Raw genomic sequence first — 21305 nt, 5'->3', positions numbered from 1 at the left:
TTGTCAGAATATAAGACCAGGTGGTGTACAGCAATACTTCACATGCTCAAGTGGTTTGCAGGTCATCAAATCAGGAATGTTGGGGTAATACACGTACTTCTAGTCAATATGTAGAGTTATCTATAATTGTTATAACATTTTAAAATTTTCTAATGGTTATAAATTTTTTAACATTGGATTTTGCTTCTTTAGTGTTCTGATTGCATCTAGCTAGTTATATGTACTAAATCTTGGATTGTCTTCTAACTTGATGGCCGTGCATTACAGTATGATCATCCCAGGTGTTGCCAAGTTGAAAATTTGGGGCAGGAAGCAAAATTTCAAAATGTCTGAACATTTAGAATTTATCAAAATGCAATATTATTAATTAAAAAATTACAAGGAAGGGGTATGTTTTTACAAACGTTACGTAGCACTTATATTTCAACAGACATAACTGATAGTGTGTAATGTGAAGTGCTAGTGGGTCCTGGGTTCAATTCCCACCCTGGTCAGAGTTTTTCTCTCTCCTTGTGTGGGCCCATTTCCATTAGTAGGGCTAACGCTTACATGGCTCATTTGGGGTACAAAACTAGCACTTCACATAAGTCTGTTGAAATATAAGTGCTACACGGCCAACGTTTGTAAAAACCTAACCCTTCCTTGTACTTGTGCATGCTCATTGCGGTGACTTTAACATCTTCAGTTCCCACGGCCTGCTCCCATCTGACCTTGTAGCTCAGTCGGTAAAGCAGCAGTGATCTAACCTGAAGGTCCTGGGTTCAATTTCCATCCTGGTCAGAGTTTTTCTCTCTCCTTGTGTGGGCCCATTTCCATTAGTAGGGCTAACGCTCACATGGTTCATATGGGGTACAAACCTAGCGTTCATATTACACTCTTTCATTTGTACCTGTTGGATAATGAACTTTGTTAAGGCCAACTTGATACATTGTTGGCTGGTAACTAACCATGTCAGTATGAGCTCAGGGAATTATTGTAGCCTGCGTACCACATGGTTTGGTGAATTTTAGAAGCTTCTTTCCACTAGGGTTTGGTTGAATGTAATCTCCACACAAGAACCGGCTGGACCGTAGTCAAAAGAGAAGGTGCCTTTCTTTGCTTAATTCTCTTTTGACTTTGATCCAGGTTTTATTATAGCCATTACATTCAAACTGATCACTCAAAAGTCAACTCCGGTTGAAAGAACCGTCTAAAATTCACCAAACCACATGCTACGCAGGCTAGGAATAATGATAATAATAATATTATTATTATGAAATACACTTTTGCTTCTTTGAGGCAAGCAAATTATTGGCAGAAATTTGAACTAATTAGTAATAATTTTATTGTGGCATTACAGTAATCCTTTCTTAAAAGCGTTTCACTGCTGAACTGCCCCCTTCCCCCCCCCCCCCCCCTCATTGACAAGTAAAATCATGTGGTAATATAGACAGATATCTCTAAGTGGGGGGATGGGTGAGTGAAAGGGGAAATAGTTGTTGAGTGGACATAGATGTTATTAAACCTTTAACCCATTGACCCCTAGGAGTGTTAGAAACTTAATTGATTTTACTCTGTCTAAAGCCAGACGATTTTACTTGTCAATGGGGGGCTTCCTAGGGCATTTGAGGTGTGTATGGGTTAACCAATCGTCTGAAATTGTCTGGTGTTTATAGACAGCTGTCACTCATAGGAGGGGATGGCGGGTTAACTTAGTTGACAGTAGTTTCAGTGTTAATTTCAAAGTTCATCCATTCTCTTTTTCACATCAGGCAATTGGTGGGAACGTTATGACAGCCAGTCCAATATCAGACTTAAACCCAATAGTTATGGCTGCTAGATGCAGGCTCACATTAGCCTCTGCTGGAGGTAAGGTTGCTGATAATCAAATTAATGTTGTGTTTGTGCTTTCCCATTATAAGACCATCCCAGGTGAAGAAACCAGACATTCGGACATGACCAAATCATACATTCATGATATTCAGGCCTACTGCGTACTGAACAAAGTTGTTTTCCTCCCTTGTACCAGTCACTGATCGTTTGGATAAAAGAGGTTTTGGCCCTTTGCACTCTCAAGAGTTTTCCAAAATTCCAAACAATTCAATTTTTGGTTGTCTGGTTTCATTATTTCTTGTCAATGGGTATCTCTCACTGTTTGCACTCATATATAATGAATTGGCTAGCTGTTCACAAGAGTCCAAAGTTCATAAGAGTACTTCTTTAGAGAGTAAGTTTGGAAAAAAAATACACATGTAACTATACATGTGGAGTGTACTTTGTGGGAGGTTGATGATGAGGGGTTGGTTGAGGTTGTTGCAAGATAAGAAATGTAAAGCTCTTGGATCTCCAAGAATTGAGGTCTCTGTTACCGTTGGAAAATTGCATGTTTGTCTAATTTTGTGAGGCAACATAATTATATTAATATTCTTGTTTGACTTGTGGAGTCATCATCACTCAAATGATTTGTTATCAGTTATTATTACTACACATATTGTTTTGGCCCTCAGCAGGAATTAGAACATTTTTATTGCACATTTTACACCCCATTTGAACATAGTGATGCATTTAGTTCTCTCCCTTTACCCTGGGATATGAGTGCAATCTCCTCTCTCTCATGTAGGTATTTATGCTTTCACCCCCCCCCCCCCCCATCCTTTATCCCTTTTCCCCTCCCCTGTCAGATGAATTCAACTCCCCTCCAATTGCTTTTGAGAAATCTATGCAAATTAAACCTAACATGGATGATGCACACACCCCGGTGTGTACTTCATGTCCCATTTTGATATAGGATAGAGCTAGAAAAATAATTCATATAATATTACAGGTTATTCAATATTTCTCAATTACTGCATTTGGTTTTTAATCTACATCATTAATTTTTGTACTTTTGCAGGAAAAATTAGAAAAGTAAACCTAGACGAGAATTTTTTTACTGGATATAGAAGAACAATCTTGGAACCAAATGAAATCTTGCTTGATATCCTGGTCCCATTTACAGAGAAAGTAAGGACTTTACTGAAAATCCATTGTCTTGTCAGCCAAGGTTTTGTGCAGTTAAGGACCTCTAGTTCATGAAGGCTTTCCAAAGTGGGCGGTGGTCTGGTTCATGCCCAGTTGAGCAAATTGAGATTGATTCTCCCTACAACATCTACCAACATCTACTCTTTTCACGTGGGGGCTTCTAGGTTGTCTCTTGGGGCCAAAACCCCGTGGGGACAATTAATGAACTTCTAGCACTAGTACTGGGGCACTAATAAATTATTATTGGAATGCTGTGCATTGAAATCAAACCAAATTTACTCAAATCAAATGTTAGTTTTGAGTAGAGGAGAAAACCAGAGTACCAGGGGATGAACCTCTTGGAACAGAGTAGACAATTGGTGGGATGCAAGTGCTTTCACCGCTGCACCAATTCTGCTCCCCTAGCTTCAACCCAAGTAGCTGTAAAGGCAACTAATGTTACTCATGAATGAGGAGGCAGTGTGGGCCCAGTGGTTTAAGGACGCTTGCCTTGAGATCTGGAGTTCCAGGGTTCAAGACTCGTTCTGATCTCTTCGTAGTCCCTGGTTCAACTTCCTGGCGGCACTTGTAAATAGGTAACTAGTTTGCCTCTGGCCAGTTGGGATTCTTAACAGTTGTTGTTGTTGTGTTCTGTTGTTTAGTTGATTGTGTTTCATTGGCCCTGAAAAGCCCCTATGGAGAGTGTTCAATTACATATACTGTATATTGTATTATTGTACTGTGGTGAAAGAGTAGGAATGTAATGCCCAGGATATGCCATGATCTTACATGTATATAGAGCATTAATTTAAGTACACTTCAGGGTTCTCATTAAGTGCCGGCAGCCGGCTAAAAAACCGGCTACTTTAAATTTAGAGCCGTCTACTTTTCGGTCATAAACTTGCTATAAACAATGACAAAGCGCTTCTCCCGCCGCCTACTTTTATATTTAAGCCGTCTACTCCAAAACTTATTGAGAACCCTGACACTGTAATTGGGCCATGCCTTGTAAATACTTTTTTGTCATTGGAAACTATAAGATGTTTGGTACTTTTTTCAGCATGAGTATGTATGTGCCTTCAAACAAGCTCGCAGGCGCGAAGACGACATTGCCATTGTGAACACAGGCATGAGGGTCTTGTTTCAAAATGATCGAAATAACAACTCATGGAAAATCAAGGATTGCAGTTTAAGCTTTGGAGGCATGGCACCCACAACTGTTATGGCTGTAAGAACCATCAAGGCTCTCATTGGAAGGTATTTTATTTGTGTGGGTCGGACCATTCCTCAAATTCTGATTCCACAAAAGCATAAAAGCTTATCATAAGCAAGTGTTATACTGCAAAGTAAAACTTTCTCACCACTAGCAGAAAAATTTGAGCTACTACAGGTAAAGGAAAGGAAAGAAAAGGAAAGGAAAGGAACTTTATTCAAGGGTCTAGTCTTCTAGTGCTGGAGCACTAATTGGGGTCGTAAATGGAAGTCAACAAATTAATGCAAATCAAATCAAATTTGGGTTTTTGAGGCAAGGGGAAAACCCAAGTACCCTGAAAAAAACCTCTCGGTGCATAGTAGAGAACCAACAAACACAACCCACATATGATTTAGCCTCCTTTGCAGCCGTTTTTTGTGTCGGTCTGTTGGGAGTGAGAATGGGACCAACACAAAAAATGGCTGCAAAGGAGGCTACATATGATGCTGAGTCTGGGAATCGAACCCGGGCCACATTGGTGGGAGGTGAGTGTTCTCACCACTGCGCCCTCCCTGTAAAAAGAATGCAGAAAGTGTGCCATTCTATCGGTTCAAAGTTATGTGTCCACTTTGCCTTTCACTGTGGAATTTTCTCAAAAATATTGTACAGTAGTGGGATTAGTTGAGAATTCTCTAGAAATCTCCTGGTGCCTGGAAATTTTCTCAGGGTCCTCTTTGGAAAATCCTGGTGTTCTCACACCTATGACTCAAAAACAAATGGCAGGTCCAGAAGAGGTATTGTATTTTTTTCTTGAGGACTTGGAGTGAAGAAATAGTCGATGATGCTTGTCAGATGTTAGTGGAGGATTTGCCTCTTCCACCTGGGACTCCGGGAGGCCAAGTGGAATACAGGAGATCACTTGCCTCAAGCTTCTTCTTCAAGTTCTATTTGAATGTTACATTACAGCTTAGCAATCAGGAGGTGTGTTAAATGTGAATGGTTTCTAATAATTATTACTGTTTTAATCATTCAGCAAGCTAACAGTGAGCTAGGGTAAGAGAGAACTTAGGTGTATAAAAAGGGCCAATACAATTTTGGCTAAATACCGGTAAATCAAATCAAAGCATATCAAAGGAAATTTGTGTTCTTGATGAGGGGAACACAGAGTATGATGAGAAAAGCTCCTTGGAACGTAGTCTTTAATCAACAAACACAACCCACACCAGCAATAGAACCAGTCTGACATAATTGGTGGAAGGGAAGAACTCTCTTTATGCATGACCAACCCTTCTCCTGTTATGTACATTGTAAATTCAAGCAGTAGTACTGTTGTAATAACACAAGAAAGTATATTTGGTCACCAGGAGTAATTTGGTAGAGATGTTCCCTGTTTAATTAACAGGCAGGTCATGGAACTGAAATTCCCGAGTCCTTTGTTAGTGGAACAAGTCAATTTCAAAGAGACATCACTTACAGTACCCAGACATTCCAGGTAATATTAAAAGGAGGATTTATCCATTTTGTTAAGAGAAAGTGAGATGTTTGCTGAGTAAGCCAATGAAATGATTCATTTATCAGCCAATGATAATCTGAGGAAGAAACTTGATTGCTCTTTAAAGTTGTTTTTAATCATTAGTTTTTTGGAGTTCGAGAGCAAAGTCATTCTTTTTCAAACAAAAGTATTTTTGTTTAAATTAGAAAAAAAAATGAGGTCATTGCCCTTAGATCACCTTTTCCTTGTTAATTTTAGTGAAGCTACTTGTGCACAGTGCTCAGAAATGCAACGAAGTTGAAGTTCAAAGACATTTGACATGATTTCTGAAGAAGCAGTGTTAACATTGAGCAGTGTTATTTATAAACGTGGTATGAATGTAAATTCATCACAAACCATATCTTTGAGCTATTTTAACTTCCATTCCCATCTCTTCCTTTGATTTCTGTTGCTGCAACCAAGTTGTTTCATGTGTAATACATTGCATGAAATCAAATTTTAAGCATAAAGCTTCATATCCATAATGGCAGTTGATATGAAACTCTGAATTCATGTCATGCCAAAGTGACATAAATGTTAATCCTGTGACATCTTGCATGAATCAAAACACAAAATTATTGTAAATGAACTTTTAAGAATGTGCAGTACACACTGGTGATTATCTTTGCGACAGATTGTTTGATGTCTATCTCTAGTTCATGGTGGGTTAGCACTAACTGCACCTTCAGACAACTCATGGTCAAACACGTTAAAGTAAAGTAAAGTAAAGTAGAGTAGAGTAGAGTAGAGTAGAGTAGAGTAAAGTCAAGTCGAGTCGAGTCGAGTTGAGTTGAGTTGAGTCGAGTAGAGTAAAAAGTAAAGTAAAGTGAAGTGAAGTGAAGTGAAGTGAAGTGAAGTGAAGTGAAGTGAAGTGAAGTGAAGTGAAGTGAAGTGAAGTGAAGTGAAGTGAAGTGAAGTGAAGTGAAGTGAAGTGAAGTGAAGTGAAGTGAAGTGAAGTGAAGTGAAGTGAAGTGAAGTGAAGTGAAGTGAAGTGAAGTGAAGTGAAGTGAAGTGAAGTGAAGTGAAGTGAAGTGAAGTGAAGTGAAGTGAAGTGAAGTGAAGTGAAGTGAAGTGAAGTGAAGTGAAGTGAAGTGAAGTGAAGTGAAGTGAAGTGAAGTGAAGTGAAGTGAAGTGAAGTGAAGTGAAGTGAAGTGAAGTGAAGTGAAGTGAAGTGAAGTGAAGTGAAGTGAAGTGAAGTGAAGTGAAGTGAAGTGAAGTGAAGTGAAGTGAAGTGAAGTGAAGTGAAGTGAAGTGAAGTGAAGTGAAGTGAAGTGAAGTGAAGTGAAGTGAAGTGAAGTGAAGTGAAGTGAAGTGAAGTGAAGTGAAGTGAAGTGAAGTGAAGTGAAGAGAAGTGAAGTGAAGTGAAGTGAAGTGAAGTGAAGTGAAGTGAAGTGAAGTGAAGTGAAGTGAAGTGAAGTGAAGTGAAGTGAAGTGAAGTGAAGTGAAGTGAAGTGAAGTGAAGTGAAGTGAAGTGAAGTGAAGTGAAGTGAAGTGAAGTGAAGTGAAGTGAAGTGAAGTGAAGTGAAGTGAAGTGAAGTGAAGTGAAGTGAAGTGAAGTGAAGTGAAGTGAAGTTAAGTGAAGTGAAGTGAAGTGAAGTGAAGTGAAGTGAAGTGAAGTGAAGTGAAGTGTAGTGAAGTGTAGTGAAGTGTAGTGAAGTGAAGTGAAGTGAAGTGAAGTGAAGTGAAGTGAAGTGAAGTGAAGTGAAGTGAAGTGAAGTGAAGTGAAGTGAAGTGAAGTGAAGTGAAGTGAAGTGAAGTGAAGTGAAGTGAAGTGAAGTGAAGTGAAGTGAAGTGAAGTGAAGTGAAGTGAAGTGAAGTGAAGTGAAGTGAAGTGAAGTGAAGTGAAGTGAAGTGAAGTGAAGTGAAGTGAAGTGAAGTGAAGTGAAGTGAAGTGAAGAGAAGTGAAGTGAAGTGAAGTGAAGTGAAGTGAAGTGAAGTGAAGTGAAGTGAAGTGAAGTGAAGTGAAGTGAAGTGAAGTGAAGTGAAGTGAAGTGAAGTGAAGTGAAGTGAAGTGAAGTGAAGTGAAGTGAAGTGAAGTGAAGTGAAGTGAAGTGAAGTGAAGTGAAGTGAAGTGAAGTGAAGTGAAGTGAAGTGAAGTGAAGTGAAGTGAAGTGAAGTGAAGTGAAGTGAAGTGAAGTGAAGTGAAGTGAAGTGAAGTGAAGTGAAGTGAAGTGAAGTGAAGTGAAGTGAAGTGAAGTGAAGTGAAGTGAAGTGAAGTGAAGTGATTATTATTGTCTTTACAACAGGAGGTCCCTAGTGACCAGCCAGTAGAAGATGTTGTGGGCAGACCAATCCCTCATTTAGCAGCGACTAAGCAGGCCACAGGAGAGGCAGTCTACTGTGATGATATCCCCAAATATGCAGGTATGACCCATGAGCCACAGGTCCAATATTTTTATACATATTTTTATATCATTGATATAAAAATTCTGTTGTTAATATGCATTTATATAAGTTCTGCCACCACAATAATTACTGTGAAGAGTACAAAATTATCGTAGTGTGACATGTAACATTCATCTTTATTTGTTTTGTAATAGGAGAGCTTTATGTCGCCATTGTTTTCAGCAAAAAGGCTCATGCAAGGATCCTGTAAGTTCAGCAACAATGCTCCTACATTCAATAATAATTAGACCAGAAAACACTCAATGTTACTGGGAAACTGACAAATCGATTTACATGTATAAACATTAGAACTGGAAATATATTGTCTTGCAAGGAAAGTCCAAATAAGGCATAAGTGTAATTGGATTCAGAATGATGGGTCCTTGTCACCTTAGCATGGACCATGACACACAAACCTCTGGTCTCACTCGTTGAGAGAGTGTGTGGGTTCTTGAATGTTCCACTGTACCTTTGCAAGACAGGGCACCTTGGCTTAAAATCCTTGTCCAGGAACACACCAAAAATGTGCCATTTTCTAAAATGCAATTTCATAAGTAGGACTGCACTGCACAATGCAGCATGCTGTTATATGACCTATTTAAGTCCTGGCAGTATAGAGGTTGGCTGCCACCTGAGGCTATGTTATTTAGTCTCCTGTAGCTCGGTAACATAGTTTCCAAACTTGTAAAGAATTTAACTGGTTATGTTTGATTCCTATGAGAGGCACTCTGTGTAACTTGCTGATAAAATTCCAAGTGATCTTTTAAGGGTGACACGCTGCATGGGCAAATTGGCTGGATGTACACATAAATTTTACATGGCATTAGCCGACTGTTATGTCCTTACCACTCTTCTTGTTTTCTCGAAAACATTAAAAATGCCTAGCTGTATTAAAAGGTGACCTCCTGAGCAAAATCATAATAAATGGCCCAGAAATTCACACTTGTACTAAAGAACTCTGCATTGGAGCTTTCCATAATTTACTGTTTCATTTTGCTTGCTTGCATTACAGCTCTGTAGACCCAAGTGATGCACTGAGTATGCCTGGTGTGAAGTCTTTTGTTGGTGCAAATGATGTACCAGGGCACAATTCAACAGGACCTGTGATTTTTGATGAAGAAGTGTTTGCATCTGATAAGGTGATTTTTTTTGTTATTCTAATGTGCCAGCCACTTCAAGGGAAAAAACTCTTTGTTTTTACAACCAAAAAAGATATGGTCGGTACATTATTAACAATATGTGATATTCAGCAACATCACTGCTATTGTTGTAGGCTGTCGTTTACATTAAATTTTTGTAACCATTCATTGTTGTTTATGAACCAGGTGACATGTGTGGGGCAAGTGATTGGAGCTATTGTGGCCAAAACACAGGCTCAGGCCCAACGGTCAGCCAAAATGGTGAAGATAACGTATGAGGAATTACCCAAAATCTTAACCATTGAGGTAAATAATTGGAGGTACTTATATATGGGTTATAAAGGATATTGTGTGGGATTACTAAGCCAGGAGGGGAAGGCTTAGTAAAGTGCTTTTTTGGGCCTTGGATTTCAGAGTAGCTTGTGATTGCTAATATAGAGATTAAATATTGCATTTATGCGAAGCACCAAACAGATGGCAAACAGATGGCAAGCTGTTCACCATAATCATGAAAATTCTAAATTCTCTGCCACACGCGAGGTCGTGAGTTCAACTCCGGCCGGACCAACACCCAGGGTCTTTAAATAACTGAGGAGAAAGTGCTGCCTTTGTAATTACATCTGCAAATGGTTAGACTGTCTAGTCTTTTCGGATAAGGAAGGTAAACCGTAAGCCATGTGTCACAACCCTTCAATGTTCATAATGCTGTGAGACGTAAAAGAACCCACACACTTGTCGGTAAGAGTAGGGCACGTAGTTCCCGGTGTTGTGGTCTGTCTTCTGTTGTGTATCATGGTTGGGACGATAAAAAAAGGAGCCACAGTAATTGGGTGCAAGCTGTTGTGGCGCTCTGTCAGCTTGGCTGGCAAAGTTAAATTTAAAAAATACTCCTTGCTAACGAGGTGTGGATTGTTCAAGGTCCCATAGCGCGAGATCTATTATCGATGTTATCGGAGATTCCTTGGTTCATGCACCCATTAATTTGCAAACGTTGTATATATTACTGCACATTCAAATCGGTTACCTCCCGACCCAAAATGTCTAGTGCCCTTTCAACAGTTTCTAGTAATTCTTAGATTCCCAGGAGTGATCGGTACGTATATTCTCCTCACAGTTTCAATTAAATGCAAGTCACACAAGTATTGAGAATGAAGAATTTTATCAGTTTAAGAGGTGTGTTCTTGATATATCAGCAAATTCCCATGACTACCCAATAAAGGAATCCGCGGTTCTAGTTAGGAGAATGAACCTTTCGATAGAGGAAACGAAGGGTTAAAATACTACAAGTCACTCTTATTTTAAAATGTGCTTCTTTTATACTGTTAGCAAGCAATAGCAGCCGAGGCCTTTGTGAACCCAACACCGAAGTCAATTGAAAAAGGCGACTTGAGGAGTGGATTTGATGAATCTGATCATGTGCTGGAAGGCGAAATGAGAGTCGGAGGACAGGTGGGACACAGAGGCAAAGCCAGGAGGCCATTTTTGAGAACTTTAAGGCCTGGCCAAACGCTCGCAACATTTCAACGCAACATCTTGCAACATTGCTGGGCAGAACATGTTGCGTACGTTTGGCCACCCTGTTGCGTTATGTTGCAACATGTTGGATGATGTTGGATCAAATTTGAAAACGGTCAAATTTTTCGTGCAACATTTTGGATGTGGAATGATGTTGTTCTCGTTTGGCCACGTTCACGCAACATTGTTGCACTAAGGCATGCGCGCTAGGTCCACTTGTTGCACGCCAGGGGCATGGGGCACATAAACATCGCCATGATGTGTTGAAAATGTCGTTTGGCCAGTCCATTCAACACGTCTCGCAACATCATGCGACAATGTTGCAAGATGTTGCGTTGAAATGTTGCGGGCGTTTGGCCAGGCCTTTAGAGAAGTTTTCAATTGAGTGTCGTCAGGAGCTCATTAAGAGGAGCCTCTATCTCCCATACTTGGCCTCGGAGTCAACCCTTTCCCGAGTAGATTTATTTATAGAACACCTACCTTGGGAGATTCAGCACGCTCACTGTTGTAAAAGCCAATCTCCCTTGGGACATTCAGCACGCCCTCTGTTGTAAAAGCCAATCAAAACAGAGCTATCTCAGCGTCAAGGGAATTATGATACTTTTCGCGGGAAAAGCCTGTTCCTAAAAATAGGTTTACTCGGGAAAGGGTTGACTCAAGGAATTAGAGGAGATAGAGGCTCCTCTTGATGAGCTCCTGGTGTCGTAAAGCAAATAACAAAGTAATTACTTCGTCCAATCACAGCAGGTGCATACAGCGCAATGAACCAATCCAAATTCGTAGCAATTCCGTGTAACTTGCTCAAAGCGCGGGAAAAATCGGTTGCAGTCGCGATTGGTTTTGGTCATCCTTTTTATCTTTTGATAAATTGGCGCGAAATTTTTAAAGCAGTCATTAAGCGTAGCAATTGCAAACGCGTAATTACTTTCGACAGTCAAATGAAAACTACAAATTTTTCTGGTGTATTTAAGTTTTATTCTGTTCATGAATGAAACCTAATCTTCGTAAGAACCCGAGAAAACTTGCATAGTAAACTTGGAAATGACATTCATTTAAAAAAAGCGGCGGTTTTCTATAACCTTTATTCTGGTCGTAAATTGTCTAAGAACATATGGAAGTAATTATATTCTGTTTCCTTTGGTCGCTGTTTCACATTGGAAGCCTGAAATTTTAGTTTTCAATCAATTTGTCATTTATTTTACGCTTAGTGTTCTCTTCATGGTATCATGTCTTCAGGAACACTTTTATTTGGAGACGCAAACAACCATAGCTGTTCCCAAGGGAGAGGACGGCGAGATGGAGCTCTTTGTCTCAACTCAAAATCCCACACTTACACAGGTAAGAATAGTATCATTGGTATGATTCCATTCATCTCAATTTCTTCGTTCATTTTTATCTTGCCTCTTGAAATCTGTAGAAACTTGTTGCCAGAGCTCTAGGAGTTCCTCACAACAGAATAGTAGTACGCACTAAACGAATGGGTGAGTTTCTTATGCCTTACCAAGAGAAAATGAGGGGACAGAGAAGGAAGCTCCCGGTCCAGCCCTTGGGATATGTCATGTCCACGAAAGTTATTTTTAGACTAGCGGAAGTCTTCCGAGACGTCCGCATGCAGGCCAACCTCGGTCCGATGTTTGAAAGAAAATATATATTCATCAGCCTTCCACGTGCGCCATCATTTTCTCTTTTCACTAAGAACCTGAGAGCGAGGCAAAACTGCATGTGGACGTCATAGAAGACAGACTTCCGCTAGAACAAAGACTACCGCTCGTCTAAAAATAACTTTCGTGGACATAACATATCCCGGCCAACGCCTTGAGCCTCCCTCTCTGTCCCCTCATTTTCTCTTGGCCTTACTCGATATCTGTTTTAGATTTCGTCCTCTCAGGTTTTGTTTCCCACTCTCCCTTTCCTAAGTTTTTTTTGCTCTTCCACGTCTTGTCTTCTTTCATCTTTCGCTTTCGCTCTGTATTCAATCTCTTTTTACTCTCTGCTTTCTTCTTTTTCCTCTTTTCCTTCCTCTTCCGCATTTTCATCACCGTTGTCATACAGTTGTTGATGAGACATCTTGCTCAAAAAACTCAATTCGCGTCTTTTTCAACTCATTTACGAAACTGCCGAAAAAGTATGCAAATGTTTGGTTTGTCTATAGGTGGTGGATTTGGAGGAAAAGAAACTCGCAATTGCCCTTTTACCAGTGTTGTAGCGGTCGCTGCTGCGAAGTAAGCTTTTTATGAAACCTTCGCTTTTGTGTCATTTTGTTTATAGGCAATTTTACTGTCACGCAAGTAAAATGTAGTCAATGGATCGTGACAGTATTATCTGGAACCCTTTCATGGCGGCTTTGTTTTCAATGTAGCGTTTGTGCCGTCTAGTTGCTCTTTCATTAACGCCAACTGGAGTTAATGTTTGCTCAAAACTAGTAGTTAACACACAAACATAAGGAACAGAGACATTAATATTAAATAAAACACATCGTTTTTGCGCTTCTCATTGTTGATATCCCATCTCAGGGTTGGTAAACCTGTGCGATGTATGCTGGATAGAGACGAAGATATGACGAGTACGGGTGGAAGGCATCCCTTTTTAGCAAAGTACAAGGTGTGATAATTGAAATGAATTTTGAGCTTTAATAAATCAGATTGTAGGTTTGTATTTGATATGGAATATGCATTGAACAATTGATAAATCATCTTAACGTATTTGCGTTCACTTTTATTATTGCTTTCTATGCCATCCCCCCCCCCCCCACAACCTAAGCTTTAAGCTTTAAATACCACTATGTTTGAAGAGGGGGAACTTCAACTTTGCAGTAAAAACCTACAAATATTTGCCAAAGTGCCTGCTCGAGTGATGCTTTGGAAGTCACTCTTGCATGTGCATCCTGTATTGTTTGTTACGCTGTTCCTGGGAAAAATTGGGTTTTGCATGTTTTTTCTCCTGTAGATGATACTTTTACCTTTTGTTGTCTTCCGCATTCTTTGATTGCACTCACGTGATAAGACGGCCATGTTGGTGCCAAAACAATAGAAAAATGTCGCTTGAGTTTTGCATAATAATAGAGTCAAATTCCCAAAAGACGTGACGGCAGGTGCAATCAAAGAATTACGAAGTCACGTGGCAAAGCATGCGCAGAGGCAACAATGTATTGGCCAGACGTGAACTGAAATTTGTTCTTCATTGATTTTGAATTTTGCAGGTCGGGTTCACAGTAAACGGTAGAATCAAAGCTTTAGATGTCACTTTGTATAGCAACGCTGGAAATTCCCTCGACCTTTCATCGGGTGTAAGTTATTTCTGAAAAGTAGTTTAATGAAGATATGTCAGATGCTCTACTACTGGAATGTAGTGGACTTGTGGAAGCTAGGACGGTAAACTACGCGGAGGTAGAAATTTTCCTCACGCACTGAAATTGTAGAAATGTGAAATTTTCAACAGTTTTGTGAAGGACATGGTATGTTTTAGTCCCGTTTTACCAAGTGGTTTGATATTTTAAATAAATAGAAATAAATATTTATAGCTATTAACAAATAAAGAATAGGGAGCAATTGCAGAATACTCCGCAACACCTCACTACTATTGTTTTGCCCTGGGCGACATTCTTTGAAAAACGAGTCGGAATACAAAAGAGCTTATTCTTATTTAATAAAATGCAAATAAGTTGCGGGGTGTTCTGCAATTTAGGCAAGAATAGATATATTTATGAATATTTCGTTTAATATAGAAATTATTAATAGTTCATGATGGGAAAAAGCAAAAGAAATGTTTTATTAATCAATATCGTATCTGATACAGATTTCTCTACATTTACACAGACGTGTCTTTCAATCACCGAAAATACCTAGTATACATTTAACACTTAAATGCTGACGTTTATTACTAAGTCATATACAATATTCCTGTCAGATCTGTATCACATTTACAAACTCTAGGCTTCGCCTCTGTTATACAGATCTGCCGCTCATATTGTATATATTACATAAAAAAGAAATATTAAAGAAAAATATTTTACATACATCATTTTTTGGACGATAGAGTGAAGCCCCATGTTTGAAGCCAATTCTAAGCAAACTAAACAATTAGTGAAGAAAATTTTGTTGTCCTTTTTTCTCGCAGGTGTTGGAGCGGTCTATGTTCCATTCCGAGAATTGTTATCTGATCCCGAACATCCGAGTTCGTGGATATATGTGCAAGACAAATCTCCCTTCTAACACAGCATTCAGAGGCTTCGGAGGACCTCAGGTGTGTAGACATGCATATTGCCTGCAAAGAGGCGATATGTGAATAAAAATCCCTGTTGTTGCAAACACGAAATTGACGTTTAGATTTAACGGGACGGGTGAATCTCATTACTTGCAATACTGGAGACAAGTGGCGATTCGTCTGTTGCATCTAAGAGCATTGCGTTTTCTCGGTTGACAACCAAAGTTTTGGCGGGAATTCCAAAACAGCAATACCACCTGACCTGATTGAGGGTGATCACATGGCAGACAGACAAGTGGCAAATACAACTGACTTTCAAAACATTGTTGAATTGTCTTAGGGTTTGATGTTTGCTGAATCGTGGATAAGTGATGTTGCTGTAACTTGCGGCATTTCGCAGAAACAGGTCTGTATACGTACTTTATTTTTTCAACGGTGTTGCATGATTAAGCAGATAAGTTACCCAATCCGAATGCAAATGTGGCAGCTAATTTTGCTAAAAATGGCACGTTATGGTATCAGGTTATGCTATTCTCGTTTAGCTGAGGAAAAAAGGGGAAAACAGATGGCGTCGAGTGCGGACACCGAACCTGGGCCGCATTAGTGAAAGCTGATTGTGTCCTAAAAATTCACTCAGAAAATTGTGTTTAGAAGGAACTAATTGTCTTTTGGGGAGGCGCGGTGGCCTCATGGTTAGCGTGCTCGACTTCGGAGCGAATGGTCCGCGTTCGGGACCTGGCCGGGGACATTGTGTTGCATTCTTGGGTAAGGCACTTTACTCCCTCGGTGCCTCTCTCTGCCCAGGTGTATAAATGGGTACCAGCGAAATGATGGGGGTAACCCTGCGGTGGACTAGCATCCCATCCAGGGGGGAGTAGAAATACTCCTAGTCGCTTCATGCTACAGAAACCGGGGATAAGCTCCGGTCTGATGGGCCACTAGGCCTGTAAGCTGACTTTACCTTTTACTGGCTAATAATGAAATCTGTTGATATTCAGGTAAGAGAGATCAACTTCTATCAAGAGGGGGATTTAACTCACTTCAACCAGGAACTGGCCAGTTGCCACATCCAGCGAATCTGGAAGGAGCTGTTGGAAAAGTGTCGTTACGAGGAAAGAAGGAAGCAAGTGGAGTCTTTTAGCAGGTAAACTGTTGGTATGTGTCCTTTATCTATTCGAAGGGCAGAATCTGGAGACAAAGGATAATCATAATTCTTCCGAAAGTCGTTTTTTGGAGGGCAAATGTGCCCCATAATGTTTCAACTGCTCCCAAACTCGGCCAGTGGTTGATAGTTTTCATCGTTGTCTCACAAAGTAGAAAATCGAAGATGGCTGGCTATGTAACGCGGAATACGAGAGGAAGTTTTTCTTCGAAGTCGATTTAGAGCTTCTTTCTCGTCATCCTTCGCTTGCATGGATGTTTCTGACAAATTGTGCCGTGTGAAAGAAAAATTTGGTAGCGGTCGGCGAGAAGAAAGATGACGAGTCTTATTAACGTTGGTTGGGCGGAAGCAAAGATCTCTAGCGGCTTTCGCTCCTCTCTTTCGCAGCTCTTACTCGCTCATTTATCATTAGGTATGCGAGCGAACGATGACTAGACAGAAGCTGTAAATCGCGAAGAAAAAATTCATCTCGTATTCCGCGCTACATAGCCAGCCTCTTTCGATTTCCTGCTTTGTGAGACCATGATGAAAAGTATCAACTACTGGCCTAGTTTGAGAGCAGATGAAAGATGTTATTCTGCGCACTTTATCCTGGACATATAGTTCAAACGAAATCCATCTTTTGTTTCAGAAAGATTTCTCACTTGAGCGATCCTGAGATACTGAAGTGCACTAGAAAATAAAACCGATTTCATTGCCTCTAAAAATTTGCAAGAAATCATTAGTATCACCTCCAACGACCAGTACTTTAGGCAATTGAATTGTCACTAATCTTAGCCAGTGAACAGGGACCGATTGCTCGAAGCATGGTTAGCGCTAACCATGGAAACCTATGGGTTCTGATACCTCTTAACCAACGCTTAGCGCTAACCAGGCTTCGAGCAACCGATCCCAGAGCTGCCAACTTTCTTTAACATGATCGTGGTCTATTTAAATCTCGCATCCGCCCCCCCCCCCAAATATTTAGGTCGCTGTTCTTTGCCTAGACTTTACCTCAACGTTCATTTAAATTTTAATTTTCCAAGGGAAAACCGTTGGAAGAAGCGAGGTATTGCTTTAACACCAACCAAGTTCGGCATAAGCTTTACAGCGACGTTTTTGAATCAGGTAAAACTGAATGTGAAGTACTGTTTCACTAAGTGTGCGACTTTGCTGTCCATTTAAGCGATTTCCTCAGTCGCGGGCCCACTTCACGTGCTGCTCGCGTGTTAGCAAACAAAACGAATGTTTACGTATCTTGTGTCAAAGGCTCGCCTCTTGTCCTCCCTCGAAATTGTTTTCAATAAATTAAAATATCGATCTGCTACAGCAGCTTGGAAGAACGCAAGTCGGTTTGACGTTAAGTGGAATGAGGTTTTGTGTTGGTTTCATGTGAAGGAATGAGACGGGCACAGAAGGAAGTCATATTGGTACTTCCATGTTAACACTCCTTTCCTGAAATAAATGGGGAGTTACGCCTATTTACCTTGTGTCTTCAGGCTGGAGCTCTTGTTCATGTTTATACTGATGGATCAGTGCTTGTTACTCATGGTGGAACCGAAATGGGGCAAGGTCTTCACACAAAAATGGTACAGGTTAGTGGACAAAGAAAAGAAAATTCCTGCTACTCAAAAACTTTTTATTCTTGATAGCAAGTAGCGAGAGAGTGGGTTAGGAGCGAAGCTCTCGAAGAAATTGCACTCTATAAGCAAATGAAGATGTCCTAAAAAAATTGAGAAGATATAGGTAAGTTAAGACTTAATTTTCCTCACAATTTGCCACGCGCTGGGAAAAGTTGAACCGACTTCTACTTCTCGCCGCGATTACGACGGCAAACAAATTGCGATATATGTTATACTTGGCAATCCTTGTTGCAACTTGAAATACAACAAAATTGCAGACAAGTTGTTCGAAAAATTACCTGGTGCATTGTGCGCTCTAAGCTCGCGCCCATGATACCACCTGCATTGTTCTTCTTCGAGGTGAGATTGCTTTATTAGCCAAATACGGATCTACTTTTCCCTTCACAGATCGCTTCCCGTAGCTTTGGTATCCCTGTGTCCAAGATCCACATAACAGAGACCAGCACAAGTACAGTGGCTAACACCTCTGCTACCGCAGCCTCGGCCTCGTCTGATTTGAATGGAATGGCAGTCAAGGTAGGACTTAAAACCGGAGTGTCTTATTGTGGCCTGCATACTGGCGCTACAATTTCGCAAGAGAAAGATTTCAACCGTCGCTTGGAAAGCGGGCGAATTTCTTTCCTGCGCTCGCCTTATTCCCTTCTGTTTTAAACGCGCGCTTTTCGAGAGCAAATCGAAGCCACATCTCCCTCAGAAAAACAACAACAAATGGATACCATTGTTTTTTGCGAAATGATTTTCGTCTTGTTTTTTTTTTGTAGATTGCTTGTGAACAAATTCTACAACGACTGAAGCCGTATCAAAAGGAGAATCCCAAAGGCTCTTGGGAAGACTGGGTGAGTCAAAGTCTACAACTTGAACCGATTTCGTCTAGAAAATCAACTAGTTAGTCGGCGTTCTCATTTGCAGACTCCACGGTTCCATCGGTTGTCGCCAAATAAGAACCTCTGGGCGAATCGTAAATTCGTAACAACTGTTGTTAAAGCGCAGAACGACGGACAGTTCACGGTTTCTGGAATTCTATGCTCGAAACCACAATGAACGACAAAAGTAGTTGCGACACTTCACTGGAATGACCGCAATATTATGAAAAATTCGTGTCTATGTTAGTGTCTACGTCGGTGTCTGTGTCTTCGTTACATTTTCGACTTGTATTTCCCCCTGCTCCATTCAATGTTGGGAAAGGAAAAGTCAGTGTTGGCAAATAAAACAACAACATTGTTGGGGGAGTGTGGGGGGGGGGGGGGGGAGGGTTATATGGAAAGATGGTTAATATGTCCAACATTGGTAAAAAGGGTGTCTCAACCCTTTGCCCTTTTGTCGCTTATTGCTGGGAGAGGTCTGAGTAATTTCTGAAGGCGAGAATGGTCAGTCAGTTAGTCAGTCAGTCAGTCAATCAGTTGGTCTTTCAGTTAAGGACGGTGCCTACTATTGTTATTGCGCATATGCTCTGCGCATCTCCAGATACTCGGATTTCCTATCGCCGATGCGTACTAATACATGGATATTTTTGCGCGGTTTGAAACTATCCGGAGAAAGTCGATCTTAGTAAGTACTCTTGGTATCCAAAAAGAAAATTGGGGGTAACCATGCATTTTTGAGAGATAATTAAGCTTCAATTTGAGAAAGAACGCCATACATTGCTTTGTATTTTAAAGCTTTTTACAAATATTATTCATGAATTATGTTTGAAAAATGCGTGGTTACCCCCAATTTTCTTTTTGGATTTTAATAACACTTGTTAAGATCTACATTTCCTGCAAAATCACACACCAGGACAAAAATATCTTTAATTAGTAGGCACCGCCCTTAAAGAAGAGAGATTTGATTACATGAAACAAGTAATAAAGATTCACGCACCACCAAACTTTCTTTTTACCACAATATCTTGTAATCTCATTGGCTTCCTTGTAGTTGTCGATAAGAGTCTAGACAACGCTGCTCACGTCATTCTGGGAAATAAATCTATTAGATTGCGAGAAAGTTATAGACAACGCTAGCTCTTTCTTTGTGTCATGATCTTGGTCAAGTTCTGAAATAAACAGTTTCTTTTACGGGAAATATTGTGGTAAAAAACAAATCGAATGTGGTTCAGCGTTGTCTGTACTCTTATCGACAACGATATTCGTCATCACAGTGGTCAAAATTTGTTGGGATTCATTGTCGATTAAAGCACAGACAACGCTGAACCACATTCGATTTGTTAATTAGAAACCAACTTTTCATTGGTCTCTCAGTTAACCAACAAATTAGGTTAAATTTAAGTCTTTCTTTATCACAATTCATTTTTGTTACATTGTCCTTCCTTACTAGGTTCGCTCCGCGTACTTTGATCGGGTCAATCTCTCTGCGAATGGATTTTACAAGTAAGAACATTTAAACATATATCCTATCGGTAAGCGGTTGAATTAGTCGATTTATACACTTTTACGGTCCCACACTTACCGGCAACCAACGCCTCCCTCTCACAGGGCGACAGACCCTCTAACACAGTCACTAACAAACGCACAGCACTCACAACAGTACCATTAGCGTTGAAAACTTGGTTAGACTGTGGCACCACAACTGTAACGCAATATTTACAGATGTAGTCTTGGTTGTTTATGGATCCGGTTTTGTTTTACGTCACAGGACACCTGACATAGGATACGACTGGAAGACCAACACTGGAAGAGTGTTTAATTATTTCTGTTTTGGTGCTGCTTGCTCTGAAGTGGAAATTGATTGTCTCACGGGAGACCACCAGGTTAGGACATAACTGTCACGGCGTTCAGACGTGTTGCCCGTGCTTTGGTGCCCATGTCCGGTCTGAGGAAACCGGGAAAAATTTGGTTTGTAACGCTTTCTGCAGTTCTCAATCCTCCGTGTGATGCATTTAGGGAGCTTACGAAACGACGACGGCGACGGCAATGACGACGCTTCAAAACAATAGGTTTAGTTAGCAAAAACAATGGTTCTGCACGCTCTGCACGTGCGTTTTACATTTTGGTACATTTCTTTGCCATCATCTCCTAAATGACGACGTAAAATTGCAAAATTCAAGGTTCTGTGGAGGACATTAGCACATGACGATGAATTTTCAGCTCTCTCTCTGCGCTTCCAACCCACTCAAACCAGTATAATTCCTCGACAGTTTCTACACAATTTTAACTCGAAACGACACGAAATAGTTTCGTAGTGATATGAATAACGCGAACTTGTATTTTTAAATGAAGTCCTCGTAGACGTCGTCGTCGTCGTTTCGTGATCTCCCTGTTGTTGAAATGGTAGCGACTGCGTAGCTTAACATTGCAAATGACAGGCGCCGGGAACGCAAACAAGTGTCTTAGGTATGAGCTGTCCTAACAAAATCCTTTGCAGTGGCTGTGGTCGAGTGTCGGGCTCTCCGCACGGGCAACAATTCTGAAGTATCCGCTAGCCGTCTTTTTGGTCACGTGACTGCACGTCATGCAATACAGCAGACATTTGACTGAAACTAAAAGTTTTCTTCGATTGGGTGAGTAACCAGTTGGACGTTGCTAAGGAAAACGATTTTCTGGTCGAGAAAGTCAAGACGTGAGGTTTTTTTTGTAAAGAG

The 21305-nt window shown here is 40.5% G+C and overlaps 1 protein-coding gene across 1 annotated transcript in view; it reads left to right on the top strand.

The window, feature by feature from the left end:
• LOC137978533 (xanthine dehydrogenase/oxidase-like) overlaps window positions 1–21305 on the top strand; it is a 34386-nt gene that overhangs the window by 8665 nt on the left and 4416 nt on the right. Inside the window, exons 8-32 of the mRNA XM_068825509.1 lie at window positions 8–84; window positions 1752–1848; window positions 2873–2982; window positions 4040–4236; window positions 4987–5152; window positions 5574–5663; window positions 7949–8066; window positions 8243–8294; window positions 9100–9226; window positions 9413–9532; window positions 10553–10675; window positions 11978–12079; window positions 12159–12222; window positions 12894–12963; window positions 13255–13342; window positions 13941–14027; window positions 14858–14983; window positions 15285–15350; window positions 15943–16088; window positions 17132–17213; window positions 17585–17680; window positions 18116–18244; window positions 18490–18564; window positions 20042–20094; window positions 20360–20474. Of these exons, the coding sequence (XP_068681610.1) occupies window positions 8–84; window positions 1752–1848; window positions 2873–2982; window positions 4040–4236; window positions 4987–5152; window positions 5574–5663; window positions 7949–8066; window positions 8243–8294; window positions 9100–9226; window positions 9413–9532; window positions 10553–10675; window positions 11978–12079; window positions 12159–12222; window positions 12894–12963; window positions 13255–13342; window positions 13941–14027; window positions 14858–14983; window positions 15285–15350; window positions 15943–16088; window positions 17132–17213; window positions 17585–17680; window positions 18116–18244; window positions 18490–18564; window positions 20042–20094; window positions 20360–20474 (2576 nt within the window). The remainder of the gene's footprint in view (window positions 1–7; window positions 85–1751; window positions 1849–2872; window positions 2983–4039; window positions 4237–4986; window positions 5153–5573; window positions 5664–7948; window positions 8067–8242; window positions 8295–9099; window positions 9227–9412; window positions 9533–10552; window positions 10676–11977; window positions 12080–12158; window positions 12223–12893; window positions 12964–13254; window positions 13343–13940; window positions 14028–14857; window positions 14984–15284; window positions 15351–15942; window positions 16089–17131; window positions 17214–17584; window positions 17681–18115; window positions 18245–18489; window positions 18565–20041; window positions 20095–20359; window positions 20475–21305) is intronic.

The sequence above is a fragment of the Montipora foliosa genome, chromosome 12, assembly GCF_036669935.1.
Source record: "Montipora foliosa isolate CH-2021 chromosome 12, ASM3666993v2, whole genome shotgun sequence".
NCBI classification, from domain to species: Eukaryota; Metazoa; Cnidaria; class Anthozoa; order Scleractinia; family Acroporidae; genus Montipora; species Montipora foliosa.
The sequence above is the reverse complement of the archived record's forward strand: the minus strand, read 5'-3'. Positions and strand labels throughout refer to the sequence as shown.